Source organism: Jaculus jaculus, chromosome 10 (genome assembly GCF_020740685.1).
Source record: "Jaculus jaculus isolate mJacJac1 chromosome 10, mJacJac1.mat.Y.cur, whole genome shotgun sequence".
Lineage (NCBI taxonomy): Eukaryota > Metazoa > Chordata > Mammalia > Rodentia > Dipodidae > Jaculus > Jaculus jaculus.
Window position 1 is genome coordinate 110,699,869 of NC_059111.1, and position 20,072 is coordinate 110,719,940.

A 20,072-nucleotide genomic window follows, 5' to 3' on the forward strand; every position below is an offset into this window, starting at 1 on the left:
GAATGGGCGCGCCAGGGCCTCCAGCCCCTGCGAACGAACTCCAGACGCGTGCGCCCCCTTGTGCATCTGGCTAACGTGGGTCCTGGGGAATTGAGCCTTGAACCGGGGTCCTTAGGCTTCACAGGCAAGCGCTTAACCACTAAGCCATCTCTCCAGCCCTGGACTTCTTTTAGTTGGGAGACTTTTTATAACTGCTTGGGTCTCCATACTTGTTATAGGTCTATTTAAATGGTTTATCTCATCTTGATTTAATTTTGGTAGGCCATGAATCAAGGAAATCATCCATGTCTTTCAGATTTTCAAACTTAGAGGCATATATATTCTTAAAGTATATCCTTATGATTTTCTGAATTTCTTTGGTATCTGCTTAATGGTGCCTTTTTCATCTCTAATTTTATTAATTTTTCTGTCCTCTCTTTCTTGTCATATTTGCTAAGGTTTATCAGTTTTGTTTATTCTTTTAAAAAACCAACTCTTTGTTTATTGATTCTTTGGATTGTTTTTCAGTTTCTATTTCATTAATTTTATCCCTGATCTTTATTATTTCTAGTGGGCTGGGTGGAGCAATTTACTGGCAAATTCTAAAATTCAACTGAGCAATATACATATTCAATAAAAGCCAGCACAGAGTATGAAAGTGTGGGGATTGAAACAGATAACCTTATAAAGCCAAAATCCCTAAGGGTGTGTGTTGCTCTACACCCTTAATCCTGTCAGCTGGGAGGTCTCACTCTAGCCCAGTCTGACCTGGAATTCACTCTGTAGTGTTAGGGTGGCCTTGAGTTCAAGGAGATCCTCCTACCTCTGCCTCCTGAGTGCTGGTATTAAAGGTGTGAACCACCACGCCTGGCACATAGACTATTTTTTATGTGTGCATGGGTGTGTGCATGCCACAGCATGTGTGTCGAGGTCAGAAGACAACCTTGGGTGTCAGTCCTCACCTTCCACCTTGAGTCAGAAACTCTTATTGTTCATTGCATTCACTAGGGTAACTGGCTCACAAGCTTCTGGGAATTCTCTTGTCTCCACCTCCCATATGGCTGTAGGGATGCTGGGATTACAAATACTCATGCTATTTTGCATCTGGCTTTATGTGGGTTGTGATGATCTGAACTCAGGTATTCTTGCTTGTGTGGTGAATGTTTTATTAATTTAGCCATCTCCCAGACATGTCTCACCTTTGAGCCAAAAATTGAGGCCAGAATACTGTGAGAGGATTGTGGTTGATTAATGATTAGGACCCAGACCCATTGGTGTTCTTAGAATTGCAGCGACAGTAGGATTGATCAGCTTGAAGCATCTAAGTCTGAAGCTCTCTGTTTTGTTGGGTCTTTTTTTTTTTTTTTTTTTTTTTACGACATCAGCAAGTTAGGTGTTTTTTGTTTTTTTTTTTCTTGTGGGGGTGGTTTCCGAGGGAGGGTCTCACTCTAGCTCAGGCTGACCTGGAATTCACTGTAGAGTCTCAGGGTGGCCTTGAGCTCACAGTGATCCTCCTACCTCTGCCTCCTGAGTGCTGGGATTAGAGGCATGAGCCACCATGCCTGGCAGTATGCCAGTTTTTTATTACACATTGGAATTCTGTAAATGATGCATATAAATATTTGGAAAATTGACATGACCCAGTGCTTGCTTAGCAAGGCTTTATAGTATAGCAAGTCAGTCCTGTACACTAATGAGTCTGAACTGATAAGAACTTGTCTAACAACAAGACCCTTGTGCTGTGTTTAGGTATTCTATATGCGTTACCTGAGTCTGAACGAAAGCTCCAGAGCTCCATTCAGGATCTGTGCGTCAGATGGTGGGAGAAGGGCCTGCCTGCCAAGGAAGACATGGGGAAGACTGCTTTTATCATGCTTCTGAGGAGGAGTCTGAAGACTAAAACAGTATAGTTACTTTTTCAGTAAACACTTAATGATATGTTTGGCTACACAGGGCCTGATTCTGTAGCTTCCCAGTTTAGGGGAATTTCTTACAACTAAGATGTGTGGAGGTCAAGAGTGGGTGCACAGCTCCACAGTATGATGGAAAGCTAGGCTTCCTCTTTTATGTTCCTTACTGAGGTCATGGCTGCTGTCCTCTCTTGTCACTTTGTACTGATAGGAGGCTATTCTACCTCCGCCATCTCATACTGGTTCAGGCAGGAAGAGAAAGCAAGGGATTTTCTCTGGTTCCTCTGGACCGAGGGAAACACTTGGGAAGGGTTGCTATGACATGTGCTGTTTCTCATACTTTTAATCTTCAGTACATAATTCAGAAATGTAGATAAGAGAATTGTTTCCCTGTGCAAGGTAATAATGTATTTGTTCACCTTAGTTGATCACTGAAAATAAAAGTCATTTTATAATTCTGCCACCCAAAGCGATTGTTGTTACTGTAGGACATTGGGGACACACCTTTTTGGCCCTCCCCAGTCTCTACTTGTAGAGGACAAGGCTTAACTCAAGAACTCTGCATGTGCACGGCAGGTGGCCTCTTAGAGAGCTCGTGCGGTTGAACTCCCACATGTGTGCAAGTGTCTGTCTGGAAAACCCTCTGCAAGCTGAGTCCGGGCCAGGACAAGAAGCCCTTGGGCCTGCACATTGACCACTTGTCTGATTTTTTTTTTTCCCTGCTGGCCAAGGGTGTGATTTAAAAGTACTTGTTAGTATCAGGAATTGCTATCAATAATTTGTCTTATTTTAAAATATACTTTTCCTGCCAGTATTTTTTATTTTTATTTATTTATTTGCAAGGAGAGGGGGTGAGAGTATAGGTGCACCAGAGCCCCTTGCCATTACAAATAAACTCCAGCTAGATGTGCCATTGGCTTTTCTGCCTTTATGTAGGTACTTCAGAATTGAACCACAGGCTGGCAGGCTTAGCAAGCAATCACCTTTAACCACTGAGCCATTTCTTCATTCCTTGTCAGTATTTTAAATCAAGATTCCATTTTTTTTAAAATTTTTAAAAATTTTTTTAGGGCTGGAGAGATGGCTTAGCAGTTAAGCGCTTGCCTGTGAAGCCTAAGGACCCCGGTTCGAGGCTCGGTTCCCCAGGTCCCACGTTAGCCAGATGCACAAGGGGGCGCACGTGTCTGGAGTTCGTTTGCAGAGGCTAGAAGCCCTGGCGCGCCCATTCTCTCTCTCTCTCCCTCTATCTGTCTTTCTCTCTGTGTCTGTCACTCTCAAATAAATAAATAAAATTTTTTTTAAGTTTTTTTTTTAATTTTTTAATTAATTTATTTGAGAGTGACAGACACAGAGAGAAAGACAGATAGAGGGAGAGAGAGAGGATGGGCGCGCCAGGGCTTCCACCTCTGCAAACGAACTCCAGACGCGTGCGGCCCCTTGTGCTTCTGGCTAACGTGGGACCTGGGGAACCGAGCCTCGAACCGGGGTCCTTAGGCTTCACAGGCAAGCGCTTAACCGCTAAGCCATCTCTCCAGCCCCAAGATTCCATTTTTGATGCCTTTAAAATATTTTACATGTATGCTGATGAGTGTGCTAGCTACTAATGAGGAGAGACTGTTCAAATTTAATGTAATTAAAATTAATTGTATTTATTATATATTTAATGTTATATTTATATATATTTATATTTAATAATATATTTTTATTAATTACAATTAGTTGTAATTAATGTAAACAAAAAACTAAACAATTTGCTTCTTGGTTTTCCTAAGAGTATGTTGGTAATTTACTAGTCAGCAGTGACTAGCGCCTGCTGTATTTGAAGTATCCTTGTCATAGCATATGTGTTGAACAGCTCTGAGTTTGCTTGCTTTTGCTTATGCTTATCCTTTAAAGAATTGTTTCTTCAGGTTAGGCATGATGGTGCACTCTTATAATCCCAGAACTTGGAAAGTGGAGACAGGAAGATCAGGAGTTCAAGGTCAGCTTCAGTAGCATAGTAAGTTTAAGGCCAGTCTGGGTTATATGAGATCCTATTTCAAAATATTAAAACAAAACAAAAAAGTGTTCTGTAGATCTACAAGTGGCATTTGCAGATTTAAAAATCTGTTTTCGCCGGGCGTGGTGGTGCACGCCTTTAATCCCAGCACTCAGGAGGCAGAGGTAGGAGGATCGCCACGAGTTCAAGGCCACCCTGAGACTACAGAGTTAATTCCAGGTCAGCCTGGACCAGAGTGAGACCCTACCTTGAAAAACCAAAAAAAAAAAAAAAAAAAAAAAAAATCTGTTTTTACTATGTCCTATTTCTTGATTCTGCCATAAATGGGAAAAAAAAATAGGCTGAACACATTTGTTTTCTCTGTGTCATTCCAGGGTGCAGATGTATGCCGGCTCTGGCATATTCACCAGGCTTTATATTGCTTTGGTTATGATTTGGAAGAAAGTAGGGAAATTAAAGATATGCTCCTTGAGTGCTTCATAAATGTTAACTACATCAAGAAAGAAGAGGTAAGTAGGTTTTTCCTTTCAGGTCTGCTGTGAGCAAATATTTTTCTAATGTGGGTGCTATTTGCACTGTGCTATTACATGGAGAAGCCAGTGTAGCTGTCAAGACCTATGTGCTTAGTGCATGGCAGTAACAGGTGCTTCCCAGGTCTTGGCTTATTTTATCATGAAAGTGGATGGTAGCAGGTGGGCTGTGTGAGCCCTGGGGGAACCATAATTATACCTAAGAGTGATTGGAAGTTTGAGTCAGAGCCAGGAAGATGTTTGTAGCAGACCGTATCATGTTTTGAGATGAACTTCCAAACCAGGCACATTGTGGGGGAAGGGATTTATTGAAGATAGAGGGGAAGTTCTGTTCCATAATGCAGAAGAAGCTGGCCCACTTTCATAGGTCCAAGCAGAGAGAGAAAAGCCACAAGTCACCACCAGCAAGGAAGCACTTTTGGATCTCCAGGCAGAGCTCAAGCACTCTGTGTATCTTTAGACTGGAATTCCAGATCCACCCCCGCACCTTAGTGCTGGACCCTAAGATCCACCCACTGTAACACCTCCTCCAGCCAGGTGGCTGTAATAAAGTCCTGACTATGTTGGAGACCATCTAAGCAAACTACCACAATGTTCTTAGCACTGCAAGGTGGAAAAAGAAAGTGTAAGGAAGAGTGTTCCTATGGATGAGAAGTGCCCTGTCCTCTAATTCTACCTTTTTGTAAATTTTGTTCTTAGGATTGAACGCAGGCAGGGCCTCATGCATGCTAAGAAGTACTCTAGCACTAAGCCTCTCTGACCTCACAATCCCATTTTATTGTGTGTACTCAAAGCTGTCATCACAGTGTTTTCCTTTTTTTTTTTTTTCTTCTCTTTTGGAGGTAGGGTTTCACTCTAGTCCAGACTGACCTGGAATTCACTGTGTACTCTCAGGGTGGCCTCAAACTTATGATGATCCTCCTACCTCTGCCTCCTTAGTGCTGGGATTAAAGTTATTTGCCACCATGCCTGGCGGTAGTTTGTTTTTTTATTTTTTTCCCGCCATCCAGGAAATTGAAAAAGGAGCTTCTGGCCTATTATGCATTGCCCATCCTAGGTCCATGATTGGCTATTGAGCAGGTATGGCTCAGTAGCCAGTCAGTAGGCAGGTATGGCTAGTCCTGATTGAAATGTGCCTCCAACATGAAATATACATGAATTGAAGGGTTTAGCATTGAAACTAGAATGTGAAATGTTTCATAAACAAGTTTTTGAATTTGTTATATACTTAAAATGTAAATGATATTTGGAAATATTGCTTTATACAATTTTTTTATTTTATTAATTTAATTTAAATATTTATTTGAGAGAGAGAAAGAGAATGGGCACACCAGAGCCTCCTCCTGCAAATGAATTCCATATGTATGCAACACTTCGTGCATTTGGCTTTATGTGGGTATTGGGGAATTGAACCCAGACAATCAGGCTTTGTAAACAAGTACCTTTAACCATTGAGCCATCTCCTTAGCCCTAAAATGGCCTTGAAATTAATATTAATAACATGGTTTCTAGAGAATAGTTTTGTTAATGTTTGGTCCTCCTGTAGTAGTTATAAGTGTGGGTTGTGTGTCATTGCTAGGTTGCAAGACAACCATAATGCATGTGTTTAGGTTGCATGTATCTTAGTTGGCATGTCTCTGCAGTCATTCCTCCCAAAGCAGTGGGGAGAACATAAAAGGATGAGGAGCGCCTCCTCAGGGTCTTTGCCCTCATGATAGAGAAGTCTGGTCCCATGTACAGTCTCTATCTCTAGCCTGAAGGATGTATGTGGTTAATTCCAAGTCTTCTAGCTCCTGCAGAAAGGTCTGTCCCGTTCCCGACTGTTCACTTTGTGGTCTGTGACCACAGTGTTTCTTCCATCGTGAGATCAACAAGTGCTCTTCCAGTCTTCTGGGAGGAGCACTTCAGAGGCCGCAGCACAGATGTTGGTGTAAGGAGGGCTGGAGAGGTTTGCTCTGCTCTGATTGTCATCTTCAAAATTGGGAACATAATAGGCACAAGGCTTGTGCCTCCAGCCTCTCTAGTATTGTTAGGAAATTGGGGAGAGTAAAGAAGCTAATAATGGAGTCAGATAAATAAACCTATTTGGGCTGGAGAGATGGCTTAGCGGTTAAGCGCTTGCCTGTGAAGCCTAAGGACCCCGGTTCGAGGCTCAGTTCCCCAGGTCCCACGTTAGCCAGATGCACAAGGGGGCGCACGCGTCTGGAGTTCGTTTGCAGAGGCTGGAAGCCCTGGCGTGCCCACTCTCTCTCTCTCTTTCTATCTGTCTTTCTGTGTCTGTCGCTCTCAAATAAATAAATAAAAATACTTAAAAAATACATATATATTGTAAGAGTTATGTGAATATTGTCTCTTTCTCAGAATATCTTCTTATAATTTTAACTGTTTGGTATGGTCTAATTGCCCACGTTAGCCAGATGCACAAGAGGGCGCACGCGTCTGGAGTTCGTTTGCAGTGGCTGGAGGCCCTGGAGCGCCCATTCTCTGTCTATCTCTATCTGCCTCTTTCTCTGTCTCTCTGTCACTCTCAAATAAATAAATAATTAAAAAATAAACCTATTAATGTTGACTTTGCTTGTAAGCAATTGATGCATAACACCAATATATGTGTGCTGGTGTGTAACAGATAATATATATGTGTGTTGTAAAACTTCCTCTTTAAGAGAATAGTTCATGTGCTCCTTTAATGCATTTATATTCAGTCTCCTAATCAGTCATTGATATGGTCAGGTCATTATTTAGTTATTTTTTGTAAACCATAAGCACCTGTACTCTACTAACAAGTTACCTCTAGTAAATACTGTTGATGCAGTCAGGGTTGCCTCATTTACATCGTGGGGTGTTGTGTTTCTCTAGAGCCCTACAGCCTGCAATGTGGTGCTAGTTAATAGTGAAGAGACCACACTGCTGTCTCTGGGGAAATTCCTGTGTGATGTATTTGATGTATTTATACACAGTGTAAATATTTGTCTACTAGCATGCACATTAGTTAATATCATACTGATGTAATCAATTCTGTTTATAACCTGCAGGTTCTGTATATTTGAAAGTCCTAGCTTGACAAATAGCTTTTTATCTATGTGAGGCTGACTTTTCTCATTTATACAAGGTTATGTGAACTGATGACAGTTGCGTTCATACCCAAAATGTTAGATTTCAGGCATTCTTTGGTTTTGGATTATAAACTATTCATGACAGAGCCACAATGATCTGGTCAAGGTCTACATGACTCTCTTAGTTCCTTGAGGACAGAGATGCTCTATGTAGTTGATGCTCTACCCAAAGGAGGAGGCTTCTGTGGCCTTACAGGTGTCTATGCACAGGATATGCCACCCACAGGGTTTCCCTGACTCAACCCCTATCACTACTTTCCAAGTGATAATTGCATGTACTTCCTATTTAGGAATGTATGACCTACCTACCTACCTGTCATCCATCCATCCATCTATCTAATATTTCTCTCTTTCCTTTCTCTTCCTTTGCATGTATGTATTCATATTGTGTGGTTAAATATGTATATGCAGGTGCATGTGTGTGTGGAGCCAGAGGTTGATATCAAGTGTCGTCTTCAGTTGCTCTCCACCTTATATATATATATATTTTTTTTCCACCTTATATTTTTGAGACAGGGTCTCATATTTAACCTTGAGCTCATGATTTGGCTACATCATCTAGCCAGCATGCTCTGGGATACTCCTTTCTCTGGCTTCCCCAACACTGAGATTACAAGTGTGCCTGCCACTTCTCCTGGCTTTTATATAGATGTTAGTGATCAGAACTCAGGTCCTTGTGCTTGGCTATCACAAGTACTTAAACCACTGAACCATCTTCCCAGCCACATAATAGCTGACTTTAATAGTATTAACCATCCAGAGAGTTGTTTGTTATTGGAAACTTTTCTTTTACATTTTATTTATTTGACATAAAGAGAAAGAAGGAGACAGAGAATGGCCATACCAGGGCCTCTAGCCACTGCAAACAAACTCCAGATGCTTGTGGCCCCTTGTGCATCTGGCTTACATGGGTACTCGGGAATGGAACCTGGGTCCTTAGGCTTGGCAGGCAAGCACCTTAACCACTAAGCCATCTCTCCAGCCCATGGAAACATTTTATACTCCTTTTTTTTTTTTTAAATTTTATGTATTTATTTGCAAGCAAAGAGAGAGAGAGAAGAGCGAGGGACGGTGGGAGAGAGAGAGAGAGAGAGAGAGAGAGAGTGGGAGAATGAGAATGGGCACACCAGGGCCTTTAGCCACAGCAACTGAACTCCGGACACATGCCCCTTGTGCATCTGGCTTATGTGGGTCTTGGGGAATTGAACCTGGGTCCTTTGGCTTTGCAGGCAAATGCCTTAACCACTAAGCCATCTCTTCAGCCCTGTTTTTCTTTTTTTTGAGGTAAGTTATCACTCTAGTCCAGACTGACCTGGAATTCACTAAGTAGTCTCAGGGTGGCCTCGAACTCATGGTGATCTTCCTACCTCTGCCTCCCAAGTGATGGGATTAAAGGCACTCTTGGGCCTATTACTACTTTTTGAGATGGTGTCCAAGTGGCTGAGGCTGACCTTGGACTTGATATTTGCTGCCTTGACCTCCCTAGTAGCTGGTATTATAGGTGTGTGTGCTACCATGCCCAGTTTATCCTTTTTTATATTATTAAATTTATAGGGAAGAAGATTTCTTAGTTTTCTCTTCAGTTGGAATATAAACTTTATTAAAATGATCCATGGGACCATTAAAAACCAGTTATCAGGATTTCCAAAGTAAGTATTAAAAGTTATTAAATTTTTTGTGCTATCTTAGTCTGACTTTGTGTGATTCTGTTTATTTTAACAGTTATTTTTTTTAAATCATTGTATCCTGTGCTTGCCTCAAACTATATGATAGTTATCCTACCTTAACTTCATAAAAGCTGGAATTTTAGCTATTACAATTCCATCCTAGGTTTTAAAAGCTATGTTAACATTAGAGGTTTTAGAAATGTTAGCCTATGATATACCACTATATCATTAGATAGCTTTTTTCCTCATCTAGAGAACCATTTTCTCAGTAGTTACCATTGAAATCAAGATTTCAACTTGTTATAGATGCTGTGTTTGTTCCCTAGGTTGGTCTCTAACTCTTGTGCCTAAGTGAACTTCCTGCCTCAGCCTCTGGAGTAGCTGGGACAATACACAATGATGGTTCTTTAGTCAGCCTGTGTGCCAATTAGAGCTTTGCTTCGCTCAAAGAAAAGTCCATGGTATTAGTAGTCAGGTGACGTTTTAAGGGCAAAATATACTGTTTAGTTGCGTGTAGGCCAAATTTGTGGTTACTGGAAGGAACTCTGTGGCGTAAGGGCCTAGAGCAGCCAGAATGCGACATTCTAGCTTCAGCGTTCCTTTTCACACAGCGCTCTCAGTTGTGAGATGAATGTGAGCATCTGCTTATGTGCCGTCCTGAGTGCTGCTTCCACATTCCAAAAGCCAGGCAGTCCTCACAGTTCTCCCGAGGTGTAGGCTTTAGTTGTTAATTTCTCTGTGTCAAGCTAAGTACTGAGTTGGGATTTGATTTTGGACCTCTGAGCAAAGTTCCTGCTCTATTGATTGTTTTCTCACATTTCCTTGTTTTTACAGTATTTGGGTCAAACTAATATATTTCTAAGCTTATATGATTCTGAGGCTAATTTGTATGGGAAGGTTTCCCATAAGTAAGGAATTGGTAGCTTGGAAGGTCCAAAATGACTCCAAGTCAAAAGTTTACTCAGTTAAGGTTGGTTTTTTTTTTTTGTTGTTGTTGTTGTTTTTTTGGTTTTTCAAGGTAGGGTTTCATTCTAATCCAGGCTGATCTGGATTTCACTATGTAGTCTCAGAGTGGCCTTTTACTCATGGTAATCCTCCTACCTCTGCCTTTTGAGTGCTGGGATTAAAGGCGTGTGCCACCATGCCTAGTTCTATGTAATGTATTTGACTTCAGTGTTTTGCTCTGGGCTTATGCTGTCACAGCCATACAAGAAATGTTAAAACTCTTTCTTGGAGAGGCCTTTACTAAGGAGGAGGAGGAGTCTCACTTCAGCCTCTCTTTCCCAGATTTGTGCTCTTCTAGGCCCTCGTCTACATGGTATTTTCTTCCCTAGGGCAGGAGAGCAAGTGAAGTAATATGTGGTGTTTGTTAAAGATGTAATTATTTAGCTGGGCAGTGGTGGCTTATGTCTTTAATCCCAGCACTTAGGCAGAGGTAGGAGGATTGCCTACAGTTCAAGGCCATCCTGAGACTACATAGTAATTCTAGGTCAGCCTGGGCTAGAGTGAGACCCTACCTCAAAAAACCAAAAAAAAAAAAAAAATTAATAATAATAATAATTACTTATACTGTGTTAAACATACATACATATATATGTATATATTTTTTTAAATAGGTCTTTGATGGGACACATTGCAGAAATTTATTTCAGAGCTTGGAAAAAGACTTCAGGGAAAATACTGGAGGTATTTTTATTTTGTTAAATGTCTACTGTTCTTGTTACTAAAGTACTTAAAGGAGGGCTATTTAAAACTTGTGCCTAGCCTAGGTCTGTGAAAATAAAGCTAAGTGGTGACACCATGATAGAAATGTAAGTCTTGGTTCTCATTGTATCTGTCCATCCATGTGTTGTGAGAGACAGTCTCAGAAGGCACCTCAGGGGGATGTGCAGCTTTTTGAAGCCAAGATTTGGTTCCTTTTTATATCCGAGCCTGAACTATTCAGCCACCTGTAGTAAATGGGCTTTGGAATGTGACCAGCCCAGATAGAGATGTGCTATAAGTGTGAGGTATATGCCATGTTTCAAAGACTTTCTATGAAGGCTCTAAAACATTTCAGAACTACTTTCTAAAGGTATTGATGGGTTTGTTGGATGATAGTGGTTTGGATCTACAATCTAAGCAAAATGTACTATTAACAGAATTTTACGAGCTGGAGAGATGCCTTAGTGGTTAAGGCACTTGCCTGAACAGCCAATGGACCTAGGTTCAATTCCCTAGGACACACATAAGCCCGATGCACAGGGCGGCACATGTGTCTGGAGTTTGGTTGCAGTGGCTGAAGGCCCTGGTATGCAAATGAACTCCAGAGGCATGTACTACTGTATGTATCTGGCTTTACACGGTAATGAGGAATCGAACCGGGCTGTCAGACTCTGCAAGCAAGTACCTTTAACCACTGAATCATCTCTGCAGCTCCAGGTTTTTCTTTTCTTGAGGTAGCATCTCACTATACACCTAGGCTGGCTTCAATCTTGCTATGTGGCCCAGGCTGGCCGTGAACTGATTATTCACCTGCCTGTGCTTTCCAAGCATTTGGATCACAAGTTAACAACACCATGCTGTGCTTTAAATTCTTATTATTTTTAAAAACAGACTGCATTTTATTTTATTTATTTATTTTTGTTTTTTTGAGGTAGAGTGTCACTGTAGTCCAGGCTGACCTGAAATTCACTATATAGTCTCAGAGTGGCCTGGAACTCATAGTGATTCTCATACCTCTGCCTCCCTAGTGCTGGGATTGAAGGTGTGTGCCAACATGCCTAGCTTCAGGCTGCATTTTAAAAGTTGTTTTTTCTCATTTTAAATAATATTTATTTAACAGAGAGAGAAGTAAGGAGGGAGGGAGGAGACAGAGAGAGAGAGAGGGAGAGAGAATATGGGTGTGCCAGGGCCTCAAGCCACTGCAAACAAACTCCAGACACATGTAGCCTTTGTGCATCTGGCTAATGTGGGTCTTGGGGGAATTGAACCTGGGCCCTTTGGCTTTGTAGGCAAATGCCTTAACCACTAAGCCATCCCTCCAGCCCTTTTTTTTCCCTTCATTTTTTAAGTCTTTCTTAATTCAGATTCAAAAAGTCTCCCTTATAGCTTTGTTTGTTAAATCATTTAATCTAGACTATTACTTCCTTGCACTCTTCTTTAATTCTGTGCTATTGATATGTTGGGGATCCAGGACAGATATCCTGTAGAATAGAATGTTGTATACTGGTAGTCAGTTCCAGTTTGCCTTTATGACACAGGTAATTCCACAGGCAGTGTGGCGTAACTCCCATTTCATCATGTGTTAGACAGTGTGCTTAGACGTGTGCAATATTTTAGACATATTGTGCCTTCAGGCAAAGGAAAAGGTTTTAAGATAGTACTGATAGCAAGTCCCCCTTCTTCCATAATGCTATGGGCTCCCTGGGGCCTTGGGAGATATGTGGGTAACAAACTACATAGTTTTCTGGGGCTTGAATTACCCTTGTACTGTGGACTTTCCTCTGGGGTCTGCCAAAGAGTTTCTCATACCCTTCTTTGCCCAGGTCTAATCAATGGCAGTCCTGAAAGGTCTTACTTCAGTCACTGTGGAGTTCTGGTCTCCATGTTAGAAGTGGTTGCCTTGCATTTCTGGGGAGGCTCTTGAAACAGATCCAGGCTAGTAATGGTCATTCTGATCATGATTATACAGGAGGGGTCTAGAGCCTGTGCATATTCCCTTCCCTACTCTGTGATCTGACAGAGGGGCCTAAGAATTTTCTCCTGAGTAAGAGGAGCAGATTAGACTGCTCCCAAATATACTTTTCCCTGCTTGCTGCACTACCTGCATGTGCACATGCCACGTACCTGTCATTACACTTAATGTTTCAGACTATTGAAAATGACTGCATCCAGGACTTCATGTATCATGGCATCCACCTTCCAAGGAAGTCTCCAGTGCATTCCAAAGTACGGGAGGTGAGTAAGGCGTCTCCAATCCATCCACTTGTTGAGAGTGTGTTTCAGTCACTCACTCTCTGTTGGTCTCCTCCCGCCCCCCCCCCAGCTAGGATCTTATTCTAGCCCAGGCACCCAGGTTGGCCTCAAACTCACAGCGATCCTCCTACCTCTGCCTACCAAGTGCTAGGATTAAAGGCATGTACCATTGTGCCTGACATGTTTTAGCCTCCTTAAAAAATTTTATTTATTTATATATTTGAGAGAGAGAGAAAGAGAGAGTGAGAGAATGGGCGTGCCAGGACCTTCAGCCACTGCAAACGAACTCAAGACCCATGTGCTACCTTGTGCATCTGGCTTACATGGGTACCAGGGAATTTAACCGAGGTCCTTTGGCTTTGTAGGCAAGCGCCTTAACTGTGAAGCCATCTCTCTCTCTGGCCCCATGTTTTAGCCTTTTTGTTTTTAGGTAATTGCTTTGTTTTAATTTAAAAGTTAACTTATGTTTTCATATTGTCCCATCACAGGGGTGTCTGAGAATCTTGGTTATTTGGTGTCTGTCAGTTTTGTTCCTGCCACCAGCACTGTGGTGAGGAAAGCAAAGGTGCATTGTCATTAAGAACAGGTGGGGGCTGGAGAGATGGCTCAGCAGCTAAAGGTGCTGCAAAATCTGATGGCCTAGGTTCTACTCCTCAGTACCCATGTAAAGCCAGATGTACAAAGTGGTGCATGCATCTGAAGTTCACTTGCAGTGACAGGAGGCCTTGGTGCCTCCATACACTCTTTCTGTCTCTCATTCTCTCTGCCTCTGTGTTCTCTGTCTCAAATAAATAAATAAATGAGTAATAATTATTTTGTAAAAAGAGCTGGGAGCTGCTCAGTGTGTAAAGTGCTTGCCACTTTAAGCCGAGGACTGAGTTTGGATCTCCAGAACTCCCATAAAATGATGGGCAATGATGGGCGCAGGGATGGAATAAGCTCTGTTTTTTTTTTTTTTTTTTTTTTTTGTTGTTGCTGCTGCTGTTGTTTCCTTTTGTGTGTGTGTGACAGGCTATCACTCTGTAGCTGAGGATGAACTCAAACTCACTGTCTTCCTTCCTCAGCCTCCTAAGATATATGCTACTACTCGTGGCTCAAATGCATTTTTTGAAAAAAAAATATTTCTCTTTATTTGCAAGCTGAGAGACACAAAGAGAGAAATGGGCACATCAGGACCTCTATCCATTGCAAATGAACTTCAGAGCATGTGCTACTCTCTGCATCTGGCTTATGTGGTTACTGGGGAATCGAACCTGGCCTGTCAGATCTTATAAGCAAGCACCCTTAACCACGGAGCCATCCCTCTAGACCTCAGCTACTTTTCAAAAACCACAACATATCCTTTCTTTTTCTTTGGTCTGTAGGTGCTGAGTTACTTTCACCAACAGAAAGTCCGTCAGGGAGTGGAAGAAATGTTGTACAGATTATATAAACCTATCCTGTGGAGAGGACTAAAGGTAACCTTTTAAACAGTGTCTGCATATGCAGGGTGTACTGATTATGCTTTGAATTGAGTATGTGCTAATTCAGAAGTACACTCACAAAATGAGAACAAGAGTGTTGATGGCGTGCTTTGTGGAACTTTGGAACAAGTTATCTTTTTTTTTTAAGATGAGGTCTTGTTTCCCATCGTGGCCTCCAACTCTTGGGCTCAAGTAATCCTCCTGCCTCAGCATCCTGAGTAGCTAGGACTACAGGTGTGCGCCACCATGTCTCACTCTCACGTTTTTCTTTTATTAAAAGGAATTTTTTTGGATCCACTTAACTACAAAGGTGGATTAGTTCAGTACTGAGTGCAGTTATTGTGAAAACCAGTCTGAAAGGAGATTGGGAGTGTTTGTGAATACCTGTGACACTGGGTGGGTTACAGAGCTGTGCCTTGTGCATGTCCTTCTGCTGGTGACCTGACAAAGAGGTTAACAACGCTCTGTCTGTGTTCTAATGAACACAGTTGTCTTCTATACAAATAGTCGTGGTGTTACTAGAAGGCAGTGATCATCTCTTAATGACTCAGTAGGCTTTGAAAGTAGGAAGATGACCTTTTAACATCTAATGATGTTGAATTTGGATTAATTTAAGGATGGTCTTACTAACTAACTTTTCTCAATTTACTTTTTTTTTTTTTTTTGGTTTATTGAGGTAGGGTCTCACTCTAGCCTAGGCTTACCTGGAATTCACTATGTTGTCTCAGGGTGGCCTCAAACTAGGGTGAATCTCCTGCCTGTCTAGAGTAGACTGAGTGCTGGGATTAAAGGCATGTGCCACCATGCCGGGCATAATTTGCCTAATTTTTTGTGTATGGTTTAGAGCCCCAGGCTTCACACATGCAAAGTGTACAGTTTGCCATTAACTATAAAAGGTTAAAATTGTCTTTAATTTGCATAAGTCTATATTGAAAGTATTAATTTGGTATTCTAAAACTATTCTGATTTTTATAGGCTAGAAACTCTGAAGTTCGATCAAATGCTGCATTGTTGTTTGTGGAAGCATTTCCTATTAGAGACCCAAACTTCCTTGCCACTGAAATGGACAGTGAAATTCAGAAGCAGTTTGAAGAACTGTATGTACGTATTTGCTATGGTGTGCACCTCTGCTTGCTGCCTGTTCAGCAGCTACAGAGTCCATGTTTCCCAGAGAGTCCTGAAGGAGAATGGGCACTTGTCTCCAGGACAGTGCTATAACCAAGTGAACACCACTTGCTTTCAAGGCTAGCCTACAGTGTCTAGAATTTTCAGATGGACATTAGGATATTGGGGTGAAGCCTTCATTACCAAGGGCTATAGTGTCTGCCAGGTTAAAAGTTGTGAGCCTCTGCTTGATTTCTGTGCATATTCCATTTAAATAGACTACAGTAGGGCTGGAGAGATGGCTTAGCAGTTAAGGAGCTTGCCTGTGAAGCCTGAGGACCCATGATTCCCTGTGATGCATGCAGGCTTAAGGTCACACTTGTGTACAAGGTGGTATAAATGTCTAGAATTCATTTACAGTGGCTAGAGGCCCTAGTGCACTAATTCTTTCTCTCTTTCCCTCCCTCCTTCTCTCTTTTTCCCCCCTGTCTCACTTTTGCTCTTTCTCATTAAAAATAAAAATAAAAAAAATAGACAATAGTAGCAGTTTCCCCACTAGGATTTTTGAATTCTCCAGCCAGAGGATTTTGGTTAGGTTTTCAGTTCTAGGTAAGGATCTCTTTTGTGGAGCAGACCCAAGTCCAATCAGAAAGCAGTTGGTTTCTTCCATAACAAACATGTTACCATTGCATAAGTTGACACATTGGTCTGGCTGTCCATTCATAAAGCTTGCAGGATCCCCTTATGGTTAAGAACCATTGATGATTTCTCCCTTAATAGACTGTATAGCTCTTTCCAGTATCTTTTTTTTGGTTTTGCGAGGTAGGGTCTCACTCTGGTCCAGGCTGACCTGGAATTAACTCTGTAGTCTCAGGGTGGCCTCGAACTCATGGCGATCCTCCTACCTCTGCCTCCCGAGTGCTGGGATTAAAGGTGTGCGCCACCACGCCCGGCTTCTTTCCAGTATCTTGATAGCTAGTCATCAACAGGAAGAAGGCTTTTAGCTTAGCTCTAGCTTGATTTCTCAGTGACGTGCAGCTCAAGCATGTGGAGTCTTTAGAAGCAACAAGATATTACCATCTAGCTGAGGTGGGTAACCCAGAGCCTTGGCAATCCGTTAATGTTCTGGTGGCATAGTGGCATCAATATCTTCCCTGACCAACAATTTGCTGGAAAGTATCCTACCCCTGGCACTGAAATTTTCTTGTAACAATCTCTGGCTTCTGGGCACAAGATTGATGCCTGGTCTTTAAACATGCAGAAAGTTGAACAGTAGGTTAAGGAATATCGTATTCTTAACTCTTTATAGACACTCCTAAAGTGAATAGCAATTTATAGTTTTCAGTGTACCTTACCCATGTGTATTTTATATCTAAAATGCTTTTTGTGTTTGTGTGTTCATGTATGGGAAGGCAGGCACATGTGGAGGGCAGAAAACAACCTTCCATCATTGCCTTCCATAATGTTTGAGGAAGTGTCTCTTGCTCACCACTGCACGCACCAGCCCAGCTGCCCCAAAAGCTTTGTGATTCTCCTGTTTCTGCCGCCCTTCTTGCCACAGGTGCGCGGGGATTCTAGATGGTGGCACTACGTCTTTGGTTATGTCTGGGTTCTAGGGTTGGACTCAGGTTGTCAGGCTTATGCAGCAAGTGCTCTACTCACTGAGCCTACTTCTTAGCCCCTAATAAAATTATTTTTGAGGATCCTGCTTATGTATATGGGACAGACACTGGTCAAACCCCAAACAAGATTTTGGTAGTGCCATTGGATAAAGTAAAAATAGACTTTCTGTTTATTTGTTTGTTTGTTTTGTGGTAGGGCCTCACTCTAGCTCAGGCTGACCTGGAATTCACTATGTAGTCTCAGGGTGGCCTCAAACTCTTGATGATCCTCCCACCTCTGCCTCCCGAGTGCTAGGATTAAATGCACATGCCACCACAACCAGCTAAAAATATATGTTTGGTACTTTTCACCAATTTTCCTGTTTGACTCATATGTCCAGAACTGTGTGCCACTTTTGCTTCTGCTTGAAGTATCTGTGTTGCAGTTTTGGTTTGCATTGCTGGTAGAAATCACCCAACCAAGAGCAGCTTGTGGGAAAAAGGGGTTTATTTTGGCTTATAGGCTTGAGGGAAAGCTCCATGATGACAGGGGAAAATGATGGCATGAGCCAATGGTGGACTTTACCCCCTGGCCAACATCAGGTAGACAATAGCAACAGGAGAGTGTGCCAAACACTGGCATGGGAAAACTGGCTATAATACCCATAAGCCTGCCCCCAACAATACAGTGCCTCCAGGAGGTATTAATTCCCAAATCTCCATCAGCTGGGACTCTAGCATTCAGAACACCTAAGTTTATGGGGGGGGTCACCTGAATAAAACTACCACATTCTGCCCCTGACCCCCATAAACTTATATCCACATATGATGTAAAATACACTGCATTCAGTCTCACTTTAAACGTTCCCATAGTTTTTAATTTTTTTTGTTCATTTTTATTTATTTATTTGAGAGTGACAGAGAGAGAAAGAGGCAGATAGATGGAGAGAGAGAGCATGGGCGCGCCAGGGCTTCCAGCCACTGCAAATGAACTCCAGATGTGTGCACCCCCTTGTGCATCTGGCTAATGTGGGTCCTGGAGAATCAAGCCTCGAACTGGAGTTCTTAGGCTTCACAGGCAAGCACTTAACCGCTAAGCCATCTCTCCAGCCCATAAAGTCCCCATAGTTTTTATCAATTCCAATGATGTTCATACACTTCCATAATCCAAGTTCTTTTAACTGAGCCATAATACCAAAAAAATCCCCCCAAAACCCATAATGGCACAGAATAAACATTCACACTGCCAAAGTTGGCATTGGGCATAGCAAAGAAATATTCAACCAATACAAGATTTTATTTTATTTTTATTTTTTTATGGAGGAAGGGATTTGTTGAAGCTTACAGATCCAGGGGAAGTTCCATAATGGCAGAAGAAGCTGGCCTGCCTTCATAGGCCCAAGCAGAAAGAGAGAGCCAATACAAGATTTTAAACAACCAGGGCAAACATCAAACTCTGTAGCTTCAAGTCCAACAACTCTAGTTAGTGACCAATCTCCAAGTCTGATAATTCTAACTATCAATAAGTCTCTGGCATTTCAATTCTGTCCCTCCAGCTAGGCTACTTATGGTCCTAGAAAACTTCATCGGGCCAGCAGCTTTCCTTAGCAGCCATCTTGTGGTCCCGGCATCTCCACTGCAACCCACGGTTCATCTTCATGGCCCCATGAGGTCTCCATGCAGGCAATCAGCAAACCTGCTTCACACTGCCCATGGCTATTTCCAAAACACAAAACCATGTTGCAAAATCAGTGACCTTCTCTTTCCTACATTTCTTATACTCTACAATACCAGGTAGGGTGCCAATTGAGTAGCAAAATAACTAATGTACCGGGCAGCTGTTTAAGCTCCTTGGATGGAGCAGTGGGCAGAGTTAGGAGTGAAGGCTCAGATGCTCTTGCCTGAGTCTCGGCCCTGCCATTTGTACCCATGACCTCCAACTATGGAGCCTCTCTCTAAGCCTGTTGGTTCTTTGGAGCTGGGATTAATCGTATTTTGTAGGACCATGATAAGGAGTAAATTAAACATTTAGCTCACTCCCTATGGCTACTGGTGGTGACTGTTGTCCTTGGGGACATTGAGAATAGGAAAGTGCTATAGGGGACTCGTGAGTCATGTGCTAATTAGTGACAGGGATACCGTAGAATTGTGTCATTAGATGATTCATCCTAGAGTGCTTACATAAGCCTCAGTGGTGTATAAGATGTAGGAAACTGCTGTGTGTACAGTGCAGCATACTGTAGTTTCAGGGTAGACTCAAACCCACCGTGATCCTCCTACCTCTGCCTCTTGAGTGCTGGCATTAACGGTGTGTACCACCATGCCCAGCTAAACAAACTATTTCTCAACTAAAAGTAATTTAAAAATAAAAATGAAGGGCTGGAAGGATGGTCAAGGAGCTTGCCTGTGAAGCCTAAGAACACATGTTTGAATCTCCAGGTCCCACGTACATTCTAAACTAATGATCAAAGGTGCAGTAAATGTGAGCTAATAATAGCTAATTAGTATCATTGTTGGGTGTGCTGAACTGTACTCACGCGTGACTGGCTGTGCAGTAGGTTTGTTTACACTTAAAACATATGATGTGCTTTGCCACAGTGTTAGGATGGCTGTAGCATCGCTAAGCAGTAAGAATTTTTACCTCTGTAGACGCTTACTGTCATACATGGGCTTTCTTTGCCATAATGTCATTTTATAGCACATGACTGAATTGATGAATCTCATGTTACTTCTCCAATAATCTTTCTCT

At 42.1% G+C, this 20,072-nt stretch overlaps 1 protein-coding gene across 2 annotated transcripts in view; it reads left to right on the forward strand.

Moving 5' to 3' along the window:
• Window positions 1-20,072, forward strand: part of Ncapg2 (non-SMC condensin II complex subunit G2) — a 77,229-nt gene that overhangs the window by 11,999 nt on the left and 45,158 nt on the right. For both annotated transcript variants that reach the window (XM_045160698.1, XM_045160699.1), the window contains exons 6-12: window positions 1,729-1,883; window positions 4,263-4,397; window positions 9,086-9,180; window positions 10,815-10,884; window positions 13,051-13,137; window positions 14,520-14,612; window positions 15,594-15,719. In XM_045160698.1, the coding sequence (XP_045016633.1) occupies window positions 1,729-1,883; window positions 4,263-4,397; window positions 9,086-9,180; window positions 10,815-10,884; window positions 13,051-13,137; window positions 14,520-14,612; window positions 15,594-15,719 (761 nt within the window). The remainder of the gene's footprint in view (window positions 1-1,728; window positions 1,884-4,262; window positions 4,398-9,085; window positions 9,181-10,814; window positions 10,885-13,050; window positions 13,138-14,519; window positions 14,613-15,593; window positions 15,720-20,072) is intronic.